General features: G+C 39.1%; 1 protein-coding gene across 3 annotated transcripts in view; it reads left to right on the top strand.

Annotated features, from left to right (window-relative positions):
* Otc (ornithine transcarbamylase) overlaps positions 1–25,071 on the top strand; it is a 106,433-nt gene that overhangs the window by 28,356 nt on the left and 53,006 nt on the right. For 2 of the 3 annotated variants that reach the window (XM_028881424.2, XM_037199304.1), the window contains 2 exons: positions 15,481–15,619; positions 17,278–17,359. In XM_028881424.2, coding sequence (XP_028737257.1) covers positions 15,481–15,619; positions 17,278–17,359 — 221 coding nt within the window. Of the gene's footprint in view, positions 1–2,584; positions 2,732–15,480; positions 15,620–17,277; positions 17,360–25,071 lie in introns of those variants that run through there. The other variant, XM_028881423.2, reaches the window with a different exon arrangement.

The following is a 25,071-nucleotide window of genomic DNA, read 5'->3' as shown; positions in this document are numbered from 1 at the left end:
GGAGGGCGTCCATCCTTCCTGGTGTGATGATTTGTGATTACTCGTATGTTCCATTTGTTCCTTCCTTGGGTCTACACTCAACTTCCTTGCTGTACTCTCTTCCATAGTTCTCCACAATTCTGGAAAGCCCCCAATTTTTGTAACTCATCAAAAATCAATAATACCTTGTTTAGGAGGAAACCCATCCTCTACCACACAGTCATCAGGCCAAGCTGGGGAAGTGGGTGTCTCATGTGCCTTGAAGCAAAAGAGTAAGAGGCAAGTTGCTTGGGCTCAGTTAGGATATTCATACAGAGACAGAAGTTGTAGTCTTAAGTCATTCCAAATCATGAAGTCTACGTAGATAGTGACCCACCTTCCCTGTTTATCGTTGTAATTCTCAGAGCCTACTCAGGACAGCGGTTTAGCATGACTATTGCTTTCTTTGTGGTAGAGATAAATGAATGAATGTGTGAAAGTGGAAAGGTAGGGAGCCAAAGAAGGTAGTTGGCGCTAAATCAGAGAAATGGAGGGATCAATAAGTACAAATGGATGAGTTCTGAAGATGACCACTGGGGTGGTTAATCTCAATTATCAACTTGATGGGAATTCACCGTGGACACCAATCTCTGTCAGACGAAATTTATAAATTAGGTTATTTAGGGCAGAAGACCCACCCTGAATGTGAGCAATACAATTCCAAGGACTTGAGTCCTGGAATCAATAAAAAGAAGAAAAGGAGATGAGCTTTCTGACTGTGGATGCAATGTGACCAGCTACTTCAGGCTCCTGGAGCCATGCCTTCTTCATGATATGATGTTCATCCTCCTCAAATTGTAAAACAAAACCATCCCTTTACTCCTTAAATTATCTTTCCTTGGTATTTTGTGACAACAATGAGAGGAGTAACTAATACAAACACAAAAGCTTATATGGCAAAACCCAAACTCCATGTATGGTTCTATCAGAAGAAGTGGGCTAGTTGCGATGTACCTCTCCGTTCCACTGAAATAGCTTCCTTTTGAGATTCAATGAAAGAGTCTTTCGTACTCTCCCAGCTGTGGTACAGCACCCCTACCCAGTCTCTGTGGTAGCTTCAGTTTCTCTTAGCCCTCTCTGACTCTGGGCTTCTACTTCCTTAAAATTAGAAGAGCTGGTGAATTACTTTCTGAAATGCTGCCCACATTCTCTAGCCTAAAACTACAGACAAGTCTTGCCTTTTGCCCAAACATTGTACCTGTGAGTTGTTTGTGTGGGTAGCACAAATGACTAATAATATGGGGGTGATGCTGTGAGCTCTCTGTGGGCATGTGCTCTTCAGGATCTGTACAATCGTACACTTTCCCTCCCTGCATTATGAGAATAGTTTTAGTCCCTGAGACCTGTCCAGCTGGCCTGCTGACCCACTTCAAAGGTTCTTTATTGTCTTTTCAGACATGTAGCCATCTATTCTTCAACTTGGAACATTTGCCCTGGAGTGCTTTTTCCAGAACATAAGATTTAGAAGAGGTTTGGAAATTCAATTTTCCCCCTGTTCATCCAGAGTCAAGGTTTATTTCCCTGGCAATACCAATGTTGATCTCATAACCATCTCTGCTCCTGAAGTAGCCATAGCTGACTTTCAAATGACATTGACCTGTGGTATTCTACAAACTTCTGGCAGGTGCGTACTAGGGATTGCTAAGTCATATGAATTGACAAGAACAGGCAGCTGCCTCCCTTTTCCCTCCTTCCTTGTCTTCCACCCTTCCTGGCTTAAAGGTTTCCCTCTTCTGTGTTATGCAGGACAACCTTATCTGGACCTTTCATATGGGAATATCATTTACAAATGCTACCACCGTTGTTGAAATCTTAAGCTCTGCAGTGATGAGGTCATTTCCTTTTTTGAAATTCTAGTCTACCCTGCTGTCTGACACAGATGAGAATTTGAAACCAGTCAATTTCAAGCTATGGATAAATGAATGGATGTGACCCGAGGAGTAGCTGGGGGAGTCACTGGTACTCTATGTAAGCTCATACCAGAGTCAATAAATGCCTACTGATTTATTAAAGACCTATTATGTGCAAGGCATAAAAGGAGCCCTGGGACTAAGATCTTTTCATTATACCTCTATGTCTCTCTAGCTTTTTGCCATGGAAACCCAACTTCGAATCGACCCTCATCCTATTTGTTTTTGTGGAAAGGATGGGAGTGCCAGGTAGGAAAGTGAAATCAACAGGAATAGTCGGGGCTGTCATATCTCCGTCTGGGGTTTTGTACTGCCAATTCCCATTTTCTGAATGAGTTATTTCTGTGTACCTTCACAGCAGCCAGCACGGCAGTGCCTTGCATATATTATATGCTCAGTGGGTACTTGTCAACTGATTTTATACAAGCAAGTGACAGCATAAATACACTGTGAAAAAATGGAGAGGCTGGGCTCGGAAAGAGTTAGGATTCTTTCTTTACAAAACAAGCCAGTAACACTGGAGTGAGGCTTAAAGTTCAAGTGGTCCGGCACCCTGCCCTGCTCTATCTCTAAGCAGGCTGATCTGATAAGGTGGTGGAAAGGTGCTAGGACCTTTGCTCCCTCTCTGCAACTGAAAGCATTCTCAGCTTGCCAGTGGCCCCACTGCCTGACTGGCTGAGGAGCTCTCCAGAGCACAGATTTCCTCTTTAGCACTAGCAAAAGAAGATGCTGTCTAATTTGCGGATCCTGTTCAACAATGCAGCTCTTAGAAAGGGTCACAATTCCGTGGTTCGAAATTTCTGGTAAGTGACAGAGAATGGGATCTGGTCAGTACAGAACACTGAAGTTTATGCTCCGCGGGGGAGTGCACGTAGTGCTTCTTTCTGTGGAGTAAATGTAGCCCCACAGTTAACAACTGCGTGACACAGCTCTCTCTAATTCTAGCTGGGTTTTCATCTCTCCGTCATTCTGTAGTTGAATTATACCATGCTCACCAAGGTAAGTACAACGGACTAAATGTTCTTGACATCTTCCATTTGAGTACATTCTAAATGAGCTACTGGCTGAAGGAAACCAACGGCGGTAATTTATAAGGGCCTTCAATTCTTATTTGGCTTTTCTGGAAAACAGTATGTCACCCTAGGGTGTAGGGACTAATTCGGTCCTGAAAAGACAAAAAAGCTTCCAATGGAAGTGAAGTGAATACGTACAGAGCTGCTGAAAAGGAAGCTTAAGTACTGGGGCTACCGGTATCTGCAGCTGCTTTTTTAAAAAAATGAACTAAAAATTTGAAATTCATCTCTGAAATTATTGGTGGCATATACAGCAAAAGAGTCTGTTTCCAATGAATCCATCGCAAAAGCTTATCCACTGACCACCAAGAGCCACAGAGCACATGGCTGAAATTGGCATGCGCCAGTGGTAAGGGGGAGGGGAGAGGAGTTAGCCGGTCGGCACAGCCATCAGGTGCAGACCTGGGGGCTAGAAAGCTTCTAGAATAGATGACAATCAGAACTTCCCCAGAGCTACTTTGCAATCTAAAAATACCAGCAAAACAATGTCCCAGGATTACTAAGGGCAGGTTCCAGCTGGCAGTTTTCTCTCACTATAAGAAATGTATCTGTTGCCAGGCAGTAGTGATGGGTGCATATGGTTCATCTCAGCTCTCAGGAGGCAGAGGCAGAGCTCTCTTGGAGCTCGAGGCCAGCCTGGTCTACAGAATGACATCCAGGACATCCAAGGCTACTGATAGATCTAGGTTCACTGGACTCCATCTTTAGCACCCATTCTTTGGTATACATCTCTCAGCTGCAAGAATAATATTATACATGATATTGTAAATGAATCCCGTGTTATCAGACCAGCTGAGAAGTCATCTAATCATGCATTCTCTTGTTTTATAGATAGGATAAGTGGAGCTCAGAGAGATTGTGGTGTCTTATCAATTAGTGCCAGAGTCAAATCATATAAATAATCTTGAAAAACACCTGGGAAAAACCCCCTCGGGTTTTTATCAAACTATAGAAATAATTCCTGAAAGTATAGTCTCACATCGAGGTTTTGCAATCTATAGAGCTGGCCTCCAGGCTTGGCAACATTACTAATTGGCTGGATGACCTTGAGCAAATCAATAAACTTTTCTGCAATGTATATCACATATAAAATGGATATGGGTATAATATATGCTCTATATTATAGGCGGGTTCAGTCATTCATTCAACAAATATATATTGAGTACCCATTTTGTTCCATTCAGTATGCATCATGTTAGAGATGCAATGGTAGATAAGGTGTGCTGGCCAGTTTTATGTTCACTTGGCACAAGCTAGAGTTATCTGAGAGGCGTAATCCTCAACTGAGAAACTGTCTCCACAAGATGGGGCTGTAGGCAAGCCTGTAGGGGATTTTTTTCTTAATTAGTGATTGATGTGGGATGGCCAAGCCCATTATGGGTGGTGCCATGCCTCGGGTGGTGGTCCTGGGTTCTATAAAAAAGCAGGCTGAACAAGCCATGTGAGCAAGCCAGTCAACACCACCCCTCCACGGCCTCTGAACCTGCTTCTGCCTCCAGGTTCCTGCCCTGTGTGAATTCTTGTCCTGATTTCCTTCAGTGATGAACAGTGCTTTGGAAGCATAAGCTTCCCTTTCTTCCCCAAGATGCTTTGGCCATGGCATTTCATCACAGCAATAGAAACCCTAACTAAGACATAAGATACTTCATTCCAGTCACATGAAATCACACTCTAGTGATAATCGATGAGATAATTTGTGCAAAACCTGTAAAATAACAGATAAGTGCTCCCTGTTTTTCACTCCGCCTCACTGGGTAATATCAGATAAAAGGGTGACTCAATTTTACTGTATAGTTTTCAACAAAGAAAAATCACTGAATCAAAAATACCATGGTGAATAAATAACCAATACTTAGAACTTAGATGTTACATACTGCTTTAATTTTATAATCCTAGCAGGTTGAATTTTGCAAGTAAAACCTCTCCCAAATATTTGTCTTCTTTGACCAGTGCTAATATTCTCTTATTCATGTGTACTAGCCTCAGTGCTAATATTCTCTTGTTCATGTGTACTAGCCTCAGTACTATTAGTCTCTTATTCATATGTACTAGCCTCAGTACTAATAGTCTCTTCTTGGCTTCTACCAGCCAGATTGCATTTCTAAAAATCCTAGTTAGCCATTTTTAAAACCAAATAGAATATGGAGCAAAATCAGCTAAATTAGTCCAAATCTGTATTGGCTTTTTGAAAATACGAGAGTCATCTAGGTTTTTGAGAAACTGAATAGTATATGTCCTTTTAAAAATAGGATAATGCTATGGGATGGTTGATCTCTTCAACTTGACTGGACTGAGGAGCATCTAGAATATTCATAGAGATATTCTAGGTGTGTCAGAGAGGATTAACTCATTAGGAAAACCTGCCCATTCTCTCTGCCTTCTGGCCACCAGAATGGAAGTTGCTCTTCTTGGACATATCTTTTCTAACACAATGAACTGAACTTCCTGAAAGTCTGGACAGAGTGATTTTCTCCCTTACGTTGTTTATGTTGTCTGTTTCATCACAATGACACCAAAGCTATGAACACACACTCAGACGGTTTGCATAGGGTGTTCTCATTAGTGTGTGTATTTGGCATTCCTACTGCATTATTTCGTCATACTACCTGCCATATAGATGAATTCCAAACTGATAGTCTCGATCACGACCCTCAGACTTGGACAAGACTCCAGACAACAGAGAAAAGCCTCCTGTAAATACTGTTACACTTTTGCTTTGATTTTTGGCCTTCACCCAAATTTGACTTCTTCCTCTTTTTTCCATCTCCAGGGGTAAATGGAGGGTCCCTGATACACAAAATACCATGTGAATTTACCATTAGAGACTATCAGGAGCTATGCAGTTAGGATTTGGCTGTGCCACAGAACTGAGATTTAGCAGAAGTGGATAGTCTCCTACTGCAGTGCACACTGTAAAACAGAAGTGATGCTGAAGCCACCCGCACAGACACCTGGATCAATCCGTTTTAGCCAATTAACTTTTTCTTTTCTCTTTTCTTTTCGAAATCAATAGGATCAGACACCAAGAACGGTGAAAACAGCAAATCATCAGGCATTCCAGCTCATGTACGAGGCTGTGGAGCCTGGCTGGGTTTGGATAATAGTGTTCTATGATTTGTTGCCAGTTAGGAAAACCACTTATAGCTTTTAAAGAAACCACTAAAAATCTCCTTCTTTGTCAGAGAAGACCAATTTATAAGTGCACTTCAATTTCATCTTCCAAATAGAAATTTCTTCAGAGAATATTGAGCTAAGCCAGCCAATTCTGTAGAGGTTATGGATTGGAGCCGGAGGTGACTGGTTTTGGGGTATTTCATTCCAGACCTCCACAAGGACTCACATGACTCATTATGTTTCCACCCCCACACACATAGACATTCAGATGAAGTGATCACAGACAGAGCATACAGGAGAAAAAGGCATGAATGATCTTTGATTGTTTGTGTTTTAATGTCCAAATTCAAATGCCTTAAAATTGTTTTCCTATTCTAACCTCAGGAAACCATACAAGGCGTGGGACCAAACTGGAATGGGGATAACAGGATCTCCTTAGGCCAACAGTGGATTTTCCTCCATCTGCCATTTAGTAATTTAACTCAAGTAATGGAAGCCATATCTTTTCAGCACTCTTGTGTTTTTAGTTAGAAAAAGTCTTCAGGCTTTTAGAAAGGCTGGTGGTGATCTATATTCTCCATTTCTCAAAGAATTACCACAAGTTTGCAATTATGATGTTCTAAACTGTTTTGAGAAATAGTCATTGAATTATAAACAATAATTTATAGCACACATGTGTATATAGAAACAGTAAGGAAAGTTTCAAATAATTTCATTAAAAATTATTATAACTGCTGGTAATAAATTTTCCAAATTTAGGAAAAGACCTGTGGTTGTCTGTTCACACCAACGGAATCCATTCAAGAGTTTTGTAAAAACAAAGCCCCTTAACTGCTTTCTGATGAGCCCTTTTAAGAAAGAAAGTGAATGAGATTGAAGTTGGCCATTGCAAATTCTTGTATTTTTTAACTTTATGGATGTGGAAGACAAAGACATGAAGAACCATGGGCTTAGTTCCCTGGTTCAGCTTTTTAGAAAAGAAATAAATGTCAGAGCTGGCAAATGACCTTCTCAAAGTCATACTTTATTCCTGTGCAATTCAACTACTTAAAAAGTGATTCTCCTACTTTGGAACTTTGCTTTCTCCAAATTGATGAGTTTGGCCTACCTACAAGGGTCCAATATCCTTTTTCAGATATAGTCAAAATATATCAGTAAGTAAACAAAAATAAGGAAATATACCTTAACTTTCACATTACTTCAAAGTTAAAGAAGCATGCAAATCTTAGCCTTGAGGCTCATTGGCTCTCTCTAATGTCTCCAGAAGCTAAAGTCTTTATCAAATTTTCTGTAGAGATCAGAGGAACATTTAACACTCAAATTTTCCCTTCTCTTGAAAAGTCAGTTTCTAACTGAACACGTTTTACTCAAATCAAGCAGTTTCTCTTCCAATGAAATACAATTATTCCAGAGAACACATCCAAGTCGTCCCCCCCCCCAATTAACCTGTCAGAATTGGAAAATGCAGACTGTAGTGATGAAAGGCTTTATTCTGCCAGGAGCCCATGTGCTTCCGTTTTCTAGTTAGAAAGGTATTTAGGTAAAGCTCATATGTGACTTTGTGGAGCTTCTTAGTATTTAGTGATTTGGGCTTAAGAAAGCTCTTCATTTATTTTTTTTCAAATGGTGTAATTTGAGGAACTAATTGTGCTTTTCTCAAAGGCTCTGGCTCTAATTAGACTGCAAATTGGTTTTTAAATCTTATTTTATTTTAGTTTTGAATTGGCACATACTATTTGTATATATTTACAAGGCACAATATATTTAGACTCATGTATATGAATCTGATATTAAGTAAAGCCCAACTATAGGTAATTAGTAGACACATCACCTTGATATCATTGATGGGAAATCTGTACATAATTCTCATTGACCCCAATGTTGTATTCTTTCTGCTATATGTGAGCTGAATGAGAATGCTGTAGCGTATTCATGGGCAGGGGGCTTTCCTGGCATGCACAATAAGGCCCTAGAAATCTCCAGTATTTCAAGAGATCAATCAAATCAAATGTACTTCTAAAAAAAGGAGAATGATAATGTAGCTTGGTTCTGATTTGAGAGGTGATTTCTTGTTTAATTCTAGATTTCTTATGTGCTTTCATACAATAAGGGTAAATACTTCATGGGGCTAGAGATGCTCATGTCAGGAGCCTGTAAATCTCTTGGTTTTCGAGACAGGATATCTAGCTAGCTTCACCTCTCTATACTTGTAGCCCAGAGTGAATCACAAGATCACCTAGCTCCAAGTCTGGATTATACTTCCATGCACATACCTCTCCACACAAACAAAAATTAAATAAATCTTTTTTTTTAAAAAGAGTGATTTGTGCCTTGGTTTCAGTTCTGCTGAGCTAGAGCTGTGTCTGATGGATTTGGGACTTAGTAACTTTCTGCCAGCACCTTTACCTGGCTAATTGGAATGTGGGTTTGTCACCCCCAAAGAGGACAATGTTTAACAAGGACCAGAAATAAAGAAGTATGGATCTGAGTGCTTTCAATGTGGCCCAATTGTGGAGCTCTTGCCCTTTTCTCTAAGTCTTGCTAGCTTAGGAAAGAGGTGTGGCAATTTCATTTTGTAGCCAAGGCAAGTTCTATGAGTTGATAATAAACAGGATAAGAATTAAACTAAGACCATTGTGTTTTCTTTCCTTTTAATGATAAATTTTCCTGGTTAGTTCTTGATATCTATGAAAAACAACGTTTTCCCAAGCGAACATTTCCTGCCCCACCTCCTGGATAGAATTCAAAAAGGGAATGACTACACTAATGAACTTTCAATGGTATAAACAGTATGACTCCCTTCATCAAGTGAGGTACATTTAATCTTAATCTTTTTTTTTCAGGTCAGTAAGTCAAGCCCTCACATACCGATGTCTCAAAATGTAGCATATCTATTTATCTACACTTTTTGGCACTGAGAACCATGGCAACTTATTCTGTCCAAAGGGGCTTGTAGGTCAAAATTCTGCCATCTTTGTGCTGGGGACACACGTTGATCCCACCTGTTTTTCCCATCAGGTTTTTTCGGTCTGGGCACATGACTTAAAGAGATATGCTTAGGATGTACTCTCATTTCTGAATACATGCCCATTCATTGTTCTCAGTAGATCAAATCCTGTCACAGAGTAACTGAGTCCTAGGGGAGTTTCAGCTTTAGCAATATCCTAGGTCACAATGAATTATTTTCCATGCCTCACAAGTCTTTGAGTTGATTCCACATGAAACTGTAGAATAAACAACTGGCTATGGGATTGTTGATTGTGCCTCTGTTTGAAAGGCACTAATTATACAGCCAGAGCAACTTAATGAAGAATAATTTAGTGATGTAAATGCAGAAAATGGTTGTAAGGAAAGAACAAAGTCATCTGTGAGTAAGTGATACTGACTATGTACTCGATATTAAAGAATTCTGAGAGATAATATACGAACTGAAAGTGCAAAGGATAAACCAATCTGAGGAAGGAATATGGCAATTCACCAAAGACTAGAAGAGAGCTTTGCTCTGTTTGGGAAGATTTATGATTAAAAAAAAAAAATCAAGCACTGTGAAAACTGCTCTTGATAGATTTTACAAAGGAACAGAACATTTCAAGTTTCACTATTTCTTTCAAAATTGCAGTGTACTAAAGTTACATCTGCTGTGATGTTTTTGTAATCTTCTATTTTTGTGGAAAATATGAGAGCTTTTAATGTCTTGGTGATGATTTCTTAGAAGTAACAGGATAATAGTGATTTTCCCACTAATTATTAAGCTTAGTGTGTCTTGTTTCAGATTTAATGGTTATTTATAATCTGACACTACCATGCCAAGGCAGAAAACACTCTTGCATGTTTTCTAAAACAAGCTTTGGAGGATCTTACGCTACGTAAATCAAGCCTGCCACAGAAGGACAACTACTTCATAATTTCACATACATGTCACATGGAAAATAGTCCAGCTTAGAGAATCAGAGACTGCAGCAGTGGGTGTGAGGCTGGAGAATGAGGCAGATGAATATAAAGTTTAGTTATGCTACACAAAGAAGTCCTGAAAGCTCTGTGTGGTGCAGTGTTTGTAGTTACTATGATGGTATATCCTACTTCAACTTTCTTTACCTCAGAAGAAAGCCTAAAAGGACACAGGGAGCCTTCAGTCGGGAAAGGGTATCTGCTAATGGTTGTTGCTAGTACCATCTCTGAGTGATGACAATCAGGGCAACATTATCAGCTGATGCTGTAGAAAATCTAGCTTGGGTCATAAAGAAAGTCTTGTGTCCCTCACACTTCATGAGAAGAATTAATAGTTTCTACTGTATATAAACTTACAAATTAAAGGGTTTGACCAAAAGATAGTCAAACATGATGTTTGTCTGCCAACTTGTATGTTTGTACTCAAATCTTCTGTCAGCATCTTTCAATGAGTCTCAACAGCAGGACACTGACCCTAAGCCTTAACATGGGATTTGAAATATAAGAACAAATATGAGGATGACCTGGAGACCCTATCCCTCCTCCAACCTGTCTTTTTAAAAAGAGGGGTGATAAGATCTAGAAGTTAGAAGTTTTGCATCACTGAAAGGCATTGGTCTTCCTTCCTGTTTCCTTTCTTTTTCTTTTTGGTTTTTTCGAGACAGGGTTTCTCAGTGTAGCTTTGCGCCTTTTCCTGGAACTCACTTGGTAGCCCAGGCTGGCCTCGAACTCACAGAGATCCGCCTGGCTCTGCCTCCGAGTGCTGGGATTAAAGGCGTGCGCCACCACTGCCCGGCTCCTGTTTCCTTTCATAGAAATTGGGAGGAAAATTTAATGTCTTTGAAAAAGCATTTGTCATTTCCAATTCTATTTCATGAAACTCAACCAGGGACACAGGCCTGGAACCCCAGCTTTTGTGTATTCCAAAAGTAACTAGAAGATGGAGCTTGACCATCAAGCCTAAAGTAAGGCCTTAAAATGAGCCCATGAGTTTGTTTTCTTGTTGGAAGATGTGACTCCAACAGCTATAATGGCGTTTCCCATATTCCCTGAAACACAGGGGGTAGAGTTTTCCAACTGAATATTTTTTCCTTTAAAAATAATGTTGGAGGAAGTCTCAGGCCATATAATGGTAATGTATTATCATAACATGTGAAGTCAAAAGAGTTTATCATCTATAATCATACATTGCTTAGATTATATTCCAGAAGAAAATGTATTTTTAAAACTGCCCTACATGTGAAGTGGTGAAGATAAAGCTGCCACCCCTCTATTCATATATTTTATAGAGCTCCATGAGAAAGCCATACTTCTCAACAGCATCAGCGCTTATATATGCCACGTGTTTGCTAATATTATCATTAATTAATATTATCAGAACCAAATGCATAACCAAATTCATTATGTGAACTCTAATTTTCTATATAAATATTATGACTTAAAGTCATCCAGTGGATGATTAACTAGCATGGAGACTAAAGTTGTGAGCATTGCACACAATTTTATATACTTTTAACTAGGACTCCAGTAGAAGGGAGGAAGTAGCAGTCTGTTCTAGCAACTTCTTCGTTAACAAAATGTTTTGCATATTTAAAAATTATTTTTAAGTATTTTTTATTCTTGTTCTTTATATTTACTTTCAATTTTTTATTATGCTTTGTTATAGATAATCTGTTATTATGCTAACTCATATTATAAATAAGTATATGTTATAGGTTTATATTCAAAAATTTTATGAATATCTTTAAATTTTATATGCATATGTTTGTGCCTCATTGTATGTATGTGCACCACATACATGCAAAAGCCTGCAGAAGAGGACATCAGATTCCCTGGAACTGGAGTTACAGCATTGTGAGTGACCATATGTGTGCTCGAAACAAAACCAGAGTCCTCTACAAGAACACTATTAACCACTTGGCCATCTCTCCAGCCCCATGTTGAAAGTTAGCTAGAAATTCGAAGACCACTGTTTGAAAGAAATTCCCATTTGTGTATTTTGTAAAGTTGAAGAGTCTTACATCTATGAAATAGTAGTGCAGACCAATTTTTTTTTCCACACAAAAACTGAAAAGGTCAGTTTCTTTCTATGTGTAGTGAAATATATCATTAGTATCTTATATTAATACAGCCAACTAACTAGCCAACCCACCCACAAACTCTCAATCCTGGTGAAATTACTCTTCTTTATCAACTCAGAATTCTGAAACATATAGTTCCTATCATGTGTTCTGAAAAAAAAAATGTACTCACTTATTGAACTATAGATGAACAAGTGAACTCTGCTAGAAAGTCATTTAGTGAAATTTGTCCAGGTTATCAGACATCATAAAGTGGAATCAACAATTTGAGTGATTTGTGATTTTCATACCCATGATCATGTTACTACTGCAAAAAGGTATACATAAATTACAACAGAATATATACCTAAATTCTTTCCTTATTATAGAATCCAAGCATGATCATTTTGTGATAGTATGTTCCTAGTAAATCAATTTCCCTCAGTTTATCATCCTTTCTAATTACTCCTCACCTCCTGGTGTGATAGACATCAGTTATTATTAAATACAGGTAACACTAAGAATAGTTAAACAAAACCCTGCCATTTTATACAGTGATTACCTCAAATAACAGGAATCAACACAATGCAACAGAATGCTAAACTAGGTCTATTTCTGTCTTAGTTTGTACCCAGGCCAAGCCAAGTAATGACTTTACTCTCACTGGATCAAAGTGAGCAGGCAGAGCCCCCAAAACAGACTTGCAAAGAAATAGACAAGAATCCACTTTATAACATACATCATTGATAACATAATATAAAATAGGTTATAGAAACCAAGCCAGGGGGTGGAGATTAACAGAGGATTTTTTAAAAAAGTCTTAGTCCAGCCATCTTGACAGACATCAATCACAAAAGCCAAGATAAGGAAACAACCTAAGTGTTCATTAATAGACAGATGGATTAAGATGTTTGGCATATATACATACACTGAAATATCATTTGTCCTGTAAATATCCAAGAAACTCTGGCATTTAGGACACCCCAGGCCAACTGAGAATACTATATATAAGTGAAATAAACCATAAACAGGAAAGACATACCTCAGAATCTTACTTGTAATTAAAGTGTAAAAAAGTATGTGGGTGTAGATGAATTTCTAAATGGTCTTATTAAATAAAAAACATGGAGCCAAATATAGGGGTGAAAGCCTTAGAGAGGTCAGGGAAATAGGGATAGCTACCAGCTAACCTTACCTCACCAACTCTGCAGCTTCCAAATGTGAGTTACTTCTGTCTACACATGCCTGCATGCCTTGCTCTTCTGCCATCTGATTTGCTCTCTCCATTCAGCTATATTACTTCCTCTTCCTACACAGCTCTGTCACTTTCTGTCTGTCTGTACAGACCTCCGGACTTCCATGGTTAACTAGTGTTGGAATTAAGGCATGTGCCACCATGCCTGGCTCTGTTTCCAGTATGGCCTTGAACACACAGAGATCCAAACAGATCCCTGCCTCCCAAATAATAGGATTAAAGGCATGTGCTACCATTTCCTGACTTCTTTGTCTACTTACAATGGCTGGCCTTTTCCCTCTGATCTCCAGACAAGCTTTATTTATTAAAGCACAAATAAAATATCACCACATTTCAGCACAAATAAAGTATCACCACATTTGAGAGGCAGAGGCAGGAGGATCTCTGTGAGTTTGAGGCCAGCCTGGTCGACAGAGCTAGTTAATTTTAGGACAACCAAGGCCACACAGAGAAACCCTGTCCTGGAAAACAAAACAAAAAGTTTGGGAGTAGAACAGTGGTTCTTAAGAGATGAAGGTGAGAATAGTAGATGAAGAAATGAGAGATGTTAATGAAAGGGTACAAAATTAGTTAGGCAGGAAGAATAAGTCCTGGAACATACATACACACACACACACACACACACACACACATGTATGTATGTATGTATGTATGTATGTATGTATGTATGTATGGAGAGAGAAAGAGAGAGAGAGAGAGAGAGAGAGAGAGAGAGAGAGAGAGAGAGAGAGAGAGATTAAAGTAAGAGGTAATGACTAGTTCACTGCCTTGATGGCAGATTAAAAGAGGAGAATAGAACATAGTAGAAGACCTTAGTCTCATCAGGTCAAGCAATATGGAGCACTTCCCATGAGAGAGGATGGAATAAGAAAAAGAACTGGTAGCATGGCATTGTTTCTGAACATGACAAAAGATGTCATGGAGAGGTGTAAAGATCTCATTGGGGTGATGGTGGCTGAGGAAATATTTTTATTCACATCAAAAACTGTTCTGGGAGAGTCTCTCTAGGGGAATTTCATAAACACAACATAAACAGTTGCCCTCAAACACCTACGCCAATACTAGAAAACTAGAACATTGGTAGATTTGCTCTCCTGTTGACCTCACCTTTAGGGACTGAAGGCAAAGGGAAAGCAGCCTAGTTCTGGCTTGTCTTCCTCCAATAAAGGAGAAGAATCTTAATCAGACATGAGCTGAAGACAAAGGGTGTTAACTTGCAATGAATTTCCCAAGCTAAAAAGTGCTTACCATTGTTATATTATTATTGTTTATTATTTTACTATCATTATTTTTCTGGTGAAAAAAATGACCAGAGAACTTTAAAAATACTTTCTGCAGTGCTAAAAACGCTACAGGCCTGGCCATGTTTTCTCCTAGTGACAAAAGGAATACAATTCTTCACAAAGAGATCTGAAAGGAGTAAACAACACAGTTTTCTGTTGTGCATTATAAATCTTTTTTTTTTTTTTTTTTTTTTTTTTTTTTTTTTTTTTGGTTTTTCGAGACAGAGTTTCTCTGTGTAGCTTTGCGCCTTTCCTGGGACTCACTTGGTAGCCCAGGCTGGCCTCGAACTCACAGAGATCCACCTGGCTCTGCCTCCCGAGTGCTGGGATTAAAGGCGTGCGCCACCACTGCCCGGCAATGCATTATAAATCTTGCTTGCACAGATTTCAATAAGAGTAGGTAAGTTTTGCCTAGTGCATATTATGTTGAGCACTGGTTTACATGACTTAAATAGTTTCACTTTCACAATGACACTATAGAACTATTACACTCATTTTGTTGTTGAGAAACATCTACAGAAAGAAGCTGGGTAACTTGCCTGAAGTTGTATAATTTAATAAGTGGCAAACCTGCCCATCCAGCTAATTCAAGTGTGTCAATTTCTTTCCACAAATTCTTTTCTCTAAAACATAACAATCACTGGATATATAAAATTGAAACCACAGCCATATCAATTTTATTAACACTTTGCAGAGAGACATGCTATACCATGTGATTTACTATGTTTGATTTCAAGAACCGGCCAATGGCCCACCCCACAGCATCGTTTTCTTGAATACATATTTTCCTCTTGTGTTTTTTTTTTTCTTCTTTTGTAGGTGTGGGAAGCCGCTACAGAGCCAAGTACAGCTGAAAGGCCGCGACCTCCTCACCCTGAAGGACTTCACCGGAGAGGAGATTCAGTACATGCTATGGCTATCTGCAGATCTGAAATTCCGGATAAAGAACAAAGGGGAGGTATGTGGCATTTCTTCTTTCTTCTCTTCTGTTACAAACCAATAGCCCTTTTGGAAGCAGCTTTTCTAAGCCAGAGGGAAACAAAGTACATTAACATTCCTGAATGTTAGGTAAGCAATGAAACCTCACAGGCAAGATAATTGATTAGCACCAAGTGTACAGGCATGTAAATAAGCATGAAAAGCGGTTAGTCTATGACAAGTCCATGCACCTTTTCCCCAGCTGAATGCTGAAATTCATTAGTAACTGGATCTGAAGCTGAGATATCATTGTCTAGAAAGAGTTTGTTCTTATATGTCCCTTTTTCTCTCTGTATTGTATCAGCTAAAACTTAAAGAGGGTATGTTGGTTTTTAACAATACATTTCTGTTCAGGATATATATGAGATATGTCATCATTATAATAATATTCACAATGATATGATTATGTTTTTAAAAGCATTCCAATTATAAAGGAACAAGTGAATGCTAGCCAAATAGGGGAAGAAATTGAATGTGGTGCTTAACTATGGGCATTGTTCTGCATTTTGAGCAATTTATGATTCAAAAAGCTTAATGCAGTGAAAGCAGATTTGTATTATGAATTTATTCAGAAGCTCTTTGTTTGTTTGTTTCTGAGACGGGGTCTCACCCTTTAGCTCTGGTTGACCTGGAACTCACTGTGTAAACCAGACTGGCCTCATACTCACAGAGATCCACCTGCCTCTGCCTCCCCAGTGCTAGGATGTGTCACTTTGCCTGGCTCAAAAGCATTCTTAAATAATATTTGGTTTCAGGCTGAGGAAGTTTGATATGATTCTGGCGTTCTTATCTAGTTCACTAGCTCTCCAAGTTCTGAAGAGGTCAGGCTATGCTCCAACTTCTACGTGCTGACGTTCTTGAAATAGGGGAAAGGCCTCCTTAGGTTGCAGACCTTTGCCTTTTCACGCTTTGCTGACTGAAGACAAGAAGACCAGAACACATCCTAACAGGAAGTCTGCTAACACAAGAGGAAGGAAGAAGAGCTCCACCTACTACTCAAACTCCCATAGTGTTTTCAAATGACTTCCAGGAACAAAGCCGTTATGTACTCTCCTGAGGGAGGCTGACGAATATGAAGCTGAAAAACTGAGGTTCATCAGTGTCCTAAGAAGGACTCTTAGTGTCCCATGTTGTGACAGAGTAGGATCTTACTAGCTGAGAAAGTCCCTCTGAATCAACCATCTTTAGCACCACTGAAAACTGAATGGGACTGCAATAGTGTTCAGTAAGACGATGATGGCTTCAGTGTGAAATATTATGCCTTGGATAAGCTTCCAGAATGAACCCAGTAATCAATATATGCCAGGCATAGCAACATTCATCTGTAACCCTAGGCCTTGAAAGATGGAAAAAGGAGGCTCAGTAGTTCAAAGCCTGCCTCTGCTACACAGCAAGTTCAAGGCTACCCTGGGCTACACAAGAAACCTGTATCCAAAAATAGTCTTAATTCCTAATTCCATGCTAATAATCTGTGTATATTAAATGTGAAACACCTTTAAATTCAGTTTTTATATCACATTGTGACCATTTATTCAGAAGTAGTAATTAATTGATTTGTATTTGTATTAGCATTTTTAAAGACCATCCTTAATATTGGATATTGCATTTTAATTGTAATTTTTGTCCTTGGTTTTTCAGTATTTGCCTTTGTTGCAAGGGAAATCCTTAGGAATGATTTTTGAAAAAAGAAGTACTCGAACAAGACTGTCCACAGAAACAGGTGAGTCCGCTGACCAGCTCACACTTGTGTTGAAGAGCAAGCCAGAAGAGGGGCACTTGGAAGGCTTAAGTCCCTGGGGAATTTTGTGTGTCTCCTTAGCAACCATGTCTCCATGGAGCAAGCGTTTCACTGGGGGCAGCAGTGCAAGGGTGTCCTTCAATTCTTGCAAAAGCTGTAGGCAAAAAGATCAGCTTCATCTGTAGGAATCCTGTAGAAAAGTTCACTAGAAACTTCAAATATGGCTTCACGTTAATGGCAACATGTAAGCAGGCACAAACCCCAAGACCCTAAACTCATGTGAGAAATGTGTCTATTTTTACTGGTGAACATTTTCTTCTGTGCCATTTCTATTAGATGGTGCGAATTTAACCTCTTCTGCATTAGGCAGTGCTTATTTGTCTCAGGGTTTATGTTGTGACTATCGGGTCTCCTTTACCTGTCTCGAGTTACAGCTAAGCCCTGGTAGATGTTTGGATGTCTGGATAGCTAGGGATCAGCGAGTGTGCTTGGTCATCAGGGTACCACCATCTAATGTTTACACTGGACCTCCTGGGACTTTTGTAGCTCTACTGGCTCTGTAGTTTGCTGCAGGGTTTGTCTCACTTTGGTTACAAGACCTTGGTTTAGCTCCTGACAGTGCTCCCCACTTCACTGGAACAGAGGTACCTGAAGGCCATCTTTATCCAATTGTTCCCTTCTCAAAGACAATACAAGGGAACTCTAGAACCTTTACTGCCTCTCAGCACTCTGTCTTAAAGGCAGAAAGCAGATGCTCTCAGCCAGCACAGATGAGAGTTTTATGTTCCCCATTCCTTGGAAAGCATGTACAGTGACAAAGGTCTGCCTCTTCCTATTACTGCTTCCTCTTCTCTTGGGCTCTCCTTCTTTCCCTTTCAGGTTCCTGTACTAGAGGTTTTGTGGGGAAAAGACTAGCTAGAAGCAAACCCACTCTGACTTCCAAATCTAGTACTCCTGTCTGTGCCTAGACTCCGGGCAGTCAAAACTAGTTGTTTTCATTTTCTCTAAAGCTATTAACTCCACAATGAGTTTCAAAAGTTTATCTTGAAACATACAAACCACAAATTACCTCTTTTCTTTTTCTCTGCATTTTTCTCCATCAGACCTCCATTCATTCAATAATGTGACCCAAAAGAACAATCAGAGTTGAGAAGGAAGTACCACAAGAACACTGACTGATTCTTCAGGCCTCAAATGCCTTACCCTACCTTACAAGCATCAGCAAGCACTTTCTCAGGCTTTGATGTGAACTACTACTACTCTATTTACATGTGATTTGGCCTCATAGTGATTAATAATGAAGTTCACCAAATATATAGCCCCCCACAAAGAATTCCACAAGGATTAAGTGACCTCCAAGTTCACTCAGTAAAAATAGCACCAAGATTCAGATCTCCAGACCACTTTTCTTATTAAAATACTTCTCTTGCCCCTTGAGAGAGGGAAATGGGAAGAGGGGAATATGTAAGATGTCACCTAATCTTAGAAGTCCTAGGAAGGAAACAGATGGCTCCATTTTTCTCTTTAAACCTGGCTCCTGTACGACATTTCTTTGGCATCTGATCGATAGTAGGGAGAAATGAATAAACCTGCCAGTCATTCTCAAACTGTTTCCTTCCAACACTGATCTTCTAGGAATCTGGCAGAATTTTATTTTATCTTTTTAAAAATTTTACCATTAGTACTTTAAGAGAGATAGTCTTTTTCCAAGCCACCAAAAGAGTTAGTATATAAAAACTTTTCAATTTTTTAAGTGAATATGTTTTGGTTGTTCTACAATTTTCTCTGTTTAAATATTATACTTGATATTGAAATATCCCTGAATAGCTTCCTCCATAATGATGCATTAAAGCTATCATTAAAGGCAATAGTAGGCCTAGAACACAGTTTTGGATAATGACTCCGTGACAAATGCTCCATATTAATTATATGGCTCACCTCACTTCATCCTCATGACAATGCTATGAAAGTAAGATGGAGAAGAGCAGGTTGAACTAGGTTCAGGAAATGGTCCAAGTCCATATAGCTAACATATAGCAGACATGTGACTGGATGCAATTATTAAGTTTATTTTTAAACTTAATATCTAGTTTAATTGAAGCATGAGATGGTTACATTTTATTCTAGTGAAATTGTTCCTACAAATTGCACTAAGCATTTTGTTAGGTGACAGTTGTCTCCATAAAAGTACTCTAAAACCTGTACAAAATTGCAAACTCTACCAACAAATGCATGGGGACAGGGATATTTGGCCTTTAAAATTTATGGTTCACAGAGTATTTGTCATTATCCTCAGTAAATCCCTGTGGGTCTAATTGGACATGGCATGCTGCCAACCAAACTCAGTAACAGACAAATCAGAAGGAGAAGCTGCCTTAAATGCTTGCAGAAGTGACAAAGCCATGGCAAAGCAGTTCTGCCGTGTAAATGTACATCCTTGGGGGATAGACTCCAGGTTCTTGTTTGAGCGCTTTGTCACAGCACTGCATCCCATCTCTGGATGTGCATAGTAACTGTTTCCCCTTGGTATACTTTTTCAACAGATACAGCAGAGGTCCTTGGTATTTATAATGAAAATCGATTGTATCTCATTGTCCATTGCTGCCACAGAATTGGACCATCCCCTAGGTTGAGGCGATTCTTATAGTATAGTCTATAAGGATTCCATCTTAAGCCTGAGATTCAGGGATCCAGCAACATTTCTACTCATTTCAGGAAATAGAAAATGATTATCCACCCATATTAATTGTTTATGAAACATATATATTAAAGTCTAACACACAGGAAAGTGTACAGATCACGATATATATGATAATTCAATGGATTCTTAAAGTAAATACTTAATTGTAGCAAATACCCAAAAAGCAGAATGTTAGTAGGACTCAGAAGCCCTTTGCATCAACCTTGTTTTTCCTTCAAGGTGCTACTCATCTATCCAAGGGTAACCATTATCTAGGTTTTTACTACCACAGATTAGCTGTGCCTGTTTTCAACCTTTATATTAAAGGAGCCATTCAGCATGTGCTCTTTTGTGTCTAGCTTCGTTTCTCTGCATTATATTTGCAAGACAATGTCGATCTCTCTGTGTGTAGTTTTAGACCATTCATTCTGCATCCCTCAGTGTATGGCTCCTTGGCAAACCAGGCAATTCTCCTGTGTATCTACTGGCAATTGTATTCTTTTATTGCAAATTAATTGAGCTGATAGACAGATACATTTTTTTAAAATCTTAGTAAATGCAGTAGCTGAGAGAAAAACACACAGGGAATTCCAAGTGACGGCTCTTCCGATTATTTAACATGAACATGTCACTTCAAGGTGAAATTGAAGTTGGTACTGTAGCAGCTGTTTCAAATTCATCATCTTTACAAAGATCCAAATACAAAAATTGGGATTCTAGTCTGAAGCTATGACAGCAGGGCACAGAGAGGTTAATGACTACCAGAAAGAGGCATCAGATCCCTCCTATTTCTACTGAATGGATTCTACTTATACCCTTTGTTCCAAAGCTCACAGGGATATGTAAAGAAAACAAAGATAAGCATAAGATTTACTTTATTTTCTCAAACAGAAATTGAGAAATTAACAGGAGAAAACCCATTGAACGAAAATATCTGGTATGACAGCAGGAACAAATATAAGACGTTAAAGGATTTGTCTGAATGAAGGATGGAGGGAGAGACCCATCCTTCTGTCCTCTCCTCTGCCGTGGCTGCTATTAGCGCTTTTCAAATCCTCTAACACCCCTTGAATACCACATCATCACCCAGCCCTGATAAATTAGCGAATAGTTGACGAGCCTTGGCATTGGGGTCTGAGTTCCTTTTTGACCAGTGAAAAAGAGAAACCCCCTCTCGGAAGCAGCACCCGACCCTGCTAGTTTTGTGTCAAGCTTGACACAAGCTAGAGTCATTTGGGAAAGGGGATTCTCAACTGAGAAAACATCCCCATAAGATTTGTCTGTAAGCAAGTCTGTAGGGCATTTTCTTAATTGGTGACTGATGTGGGAGAGAGTATAGCACGCTGGGCTGCCGGTCCTGGGTGCTATAAGAAAGCTGGCTGAGCAAGCCAGTAAGCAGCATTCCTCCATGGCCTGTGGGACAGCTCCTGCCTTCAGTAAGCAGTGTCCCCTCATCCTTTCTGCATCAGCTCCTGCCTTCAGGTTCTTGCCCTGTTTGAGTTTCGGCCCTGAATTCCCTCAGTGATGGAGTGTGATCTGAGAGTTCTAAGCTAAAATAAATCCTTTCTCCCAAGTTGTTTATCATTATTGTTTTATCACAATAAACAATAGAAACCCTAACTAAGACAGACCCCACACATTTGCTCTTTCTCATGAGCTGCTGGAATCCTTGATTCCTGCTTTAAAGCACTTCTAGTGACCTTTCTTCTGACTTCTACCAGCCACATTCATGCTGAATGGGAATCTACTTTGTAGCACAAGGATGAAAGTGTAAGGACATTAGATTAGTCCCAACTTGCAAAGAATGACTTCTACCTGAAGCTATATAACTTGGATCAGACATGACAAGCAATCTTAAACTTTCTTTTTGCATAGATGTGTGTATTTCATATGTATTCAGGTATCTCTATGTGAATGGGTGCATGTGTGTGTGTATGTAATTGTATAGGGCACAGGACAACCTTGGGTGGCATTCCTCACCCACTATCCACCTTCTGTTTGTTTGTTTTTATGAATTCAAGCATCTCATTGGACTGGACCTCACCAAAAAGACTAGGCTGATTGATCAGCGAGCCCTAAGGATCTGCCTGTCTCTACTTGCCCAGCACTGGGATTATAAACATGTACTACCATGTCCAGTTTTTTATTTTTACATAGTTCTTGGAATTAAATTGAGGTCTTCATATACCAGATGAGCTATCCTTTAAGAGTCATTGAATTTTCTTTACCCTCTTTCTTTAGAGTCACAACCCTCCGTAGTGCTTATCGTTTTGCTTGGCATATGGTAGAGGTGCACAAAAAAATATTTTCTTGAATATGCAGTATTCAAATTTGTTTGGGTAACTTTGCATGTTTACATACAAATGTAGTGTTCAGGAATGATTATCATTTACAATCACCACTGACCTTCAGTAGTTGACTTCACAGATAAAAAGTTTCTGTTCTTTCCATCAACACTATGGAGATGTTTGATGGAGATGAAAAGAGTGAAGGCTTATCAGTTTGGGAAATGGGTCCTCTCTCCAGAGTCAATGCCCATCCTGCCTTCATTCATATATTCCACAAGCATTCCTGATACACTTACTATTTGGCAGTCTTTATATTAAATGTTTGTGACTCATTCAACAATAAACAAAGTGTAGGGAACCCCCTTGTCTCATGGAACTTGCTTTCTAGTGGGTACAGAGACAACAAGCAATAGACATAATAAGTAAGCGAATTATAGAGTATGTTGAATGAAAATGCACACTTTCAGCACAGAGCATGGCTCTAATGACAAAGTGGAAAGGTTTGCACCATTATTGGAATTTGTGCTTTTCCCTGAATAAAATAGAAGGTCACCTGAGAGTTTGGAGGAAAGGTGGACACAATCTAAGTTGCATTTTATCAGGTTACACTAACTACTCTGCTAAAAATGGACTGTGGGTGTTAGAGGTATAGAAACAAGACAAAAACAGGGTAATATATCACTGTGGTGGGAGCTGGAGAGAGGGCAGAAGGCTAGACCCAGTGTGGTAGTAATGAGCAAGCGAGGAGGGACAGATTCTCAATATGTTTTGAAAGGATATCCAAAGAGATTAAATTTACTGGGCAAAAGATAGATGTCAAAGATGACTTCTAGATTTCTGCCTGAGCAATTATGAAAGTTGCATGTGGAACAGGTTGAAAGAAAATGATCAGACGTTCATTGTTGCTTGTATTGAGTTTGAGATGTCTGTTAGACATACAAAGAAAGATGTTGAAAAAGCACTTGAATATGAGTCTGGAATTTAAGAGTAAGACCTGGAAGGAGATGTTTAAGGTTCATCAGCATAGAGATAGTATTTGAAGCCAGAGAAGTTAGATTGAGAGAAGAGGACCAAGAACTGACCCTGGAATGCTCCAATGTTTAGAATTCAAGGAAAATAGTAGAAACCAGAAATCAAGACTAAGAAGAAATAATTGCCAAGCTGGGTATAAAAGCAAAAAGGTGTGGTATCTTGGAGTTTGTATAAAGGACGATTATTAAGGAGAGGCTGGTGTTCCACTTTGTTAAAGAGATTGAGAAGAAAGGGGGGCAAAAAGATGGAAGAACGTGGGGGTCATGTTGATGTTGATGGGAGGAGTTTTGCTGCAGTGGTGGCTAGCAAAGCTTTCCAGAGCTAGGTTTGATGGAAATGAAAAGCTGGGGGGGGGGTAGGGGAGATTAGAGCGGACAAAGAGTTAAAGTGATACTTGAAAGTGAACATAGTGCTAAGAAAAATGTTTTTGTTGTTGAGCGTAGTTCTTGATAGCGATGGCATAAGAGATGAAGAACTGATTATGTTCATGAACAGTCGAAAGGGGTTGACTTCTAGTGTAGAAATGGGAGCATGGGACAAAGATGACACATGAATTGTTAAGCTTGTGAGTAAAGATCTAAAGAATATGGGTGAACTGGGGATAGTAAGACAGTAGGAAGAGACATAGAAACATGACAGATGAGAAGTTCATCTACGTTTAATGGGAAATAAAGCAGAATACATGGATACAGATGTAGGTAAGTGGAGTGTGGCTAAGGAACCCAGAAGTTCTCTGATAGCTGTAATATGCTCATTGAGGTAAGAAATTGGCCCAGCAGTTTAGTGCTACTGCTACCTTCATATCTCTCTCTCTCTCTCTCTCTCTCTCTCTCTCTCTCTCTCTCTATATATATATATATATATATATATATATATATATATATATATATACATATATATATATATACACATATATATATGAACCATGCCACCACTTTCTTACTACTTCAGCTGATGTCATTTGGTCTAGTTCTGAACTTTTATCCAAAATTTACAAATGTCTCTCCTTATTGGTCTCCTTGATTCTTCCCTATTATTTATATATTTTAAAACTGAGGACTAATTGTCTTACTCATCTCCTCCAATCTTCAATAGATTTCCATTTTTCTCAGACAAAAATAAATTCTTGCCTTTTGTTCCTATCTTCAACTTGCAGCCTCCCTTCTTGCTGTCTCCTGAGTCCACCAGTTGTGACCCTTACACAAGACAAAGAACTAGTCTTCACCCATCTTATGCTTCTCATGGTCTATACTCACATGTTCCTCAACCTTCACTCAAATATCTCTGGGGACCATGACACTTAAAAATGGCAATTTCTGCCTTATATTTCCTGTTGTTCTTTCTTACTCAAATTATATAACACTTATAAGCATCTAATATCTAATACATAAGAGGTTACTCACTCACTTATAATCGGTATTTCACCACTAGAATATAAGTTACAGGAAAGCAAAGAGTTATGTTTTATAAAATTCCTACAATAATATCTACTAGACTGCTTCTCTGAGGAAAATCAATGGAGAAAGGTGTGTCAAGTACCAGTAAGTGCTCTTGATTTGTGTTGTAAGACTCAGCACACACTGGTTTCTAGTAAAATGACAGACATAGTAACAGAAATAATTATTATTGTAGCTTTTGATTTTTTTTATAATAGAAGTTTTCAAGCAAATACAAAAGTAGAAAGATTAGCATAA

This window comes from Peromyscus leucopus, chromosome X, assembly GCF_004664715.2.
Source record: "Peromyscus leucopus breed LL Stock chromosome X, UCI_PerLeu_2.1, whole genome shotgun sequence".
In the NCBI taxonomy this organism is placed as follows: Eukaryota; Metazoa; Chordata; class Mammalia; order Rodentia; family Cricetidae; genus Peromyscus; species Peromyscus leucopus.
Note: the sequence above shows the minus strand (reverse complement) of the source record. Positions and strands in the feature narration are given on the sequence as shown.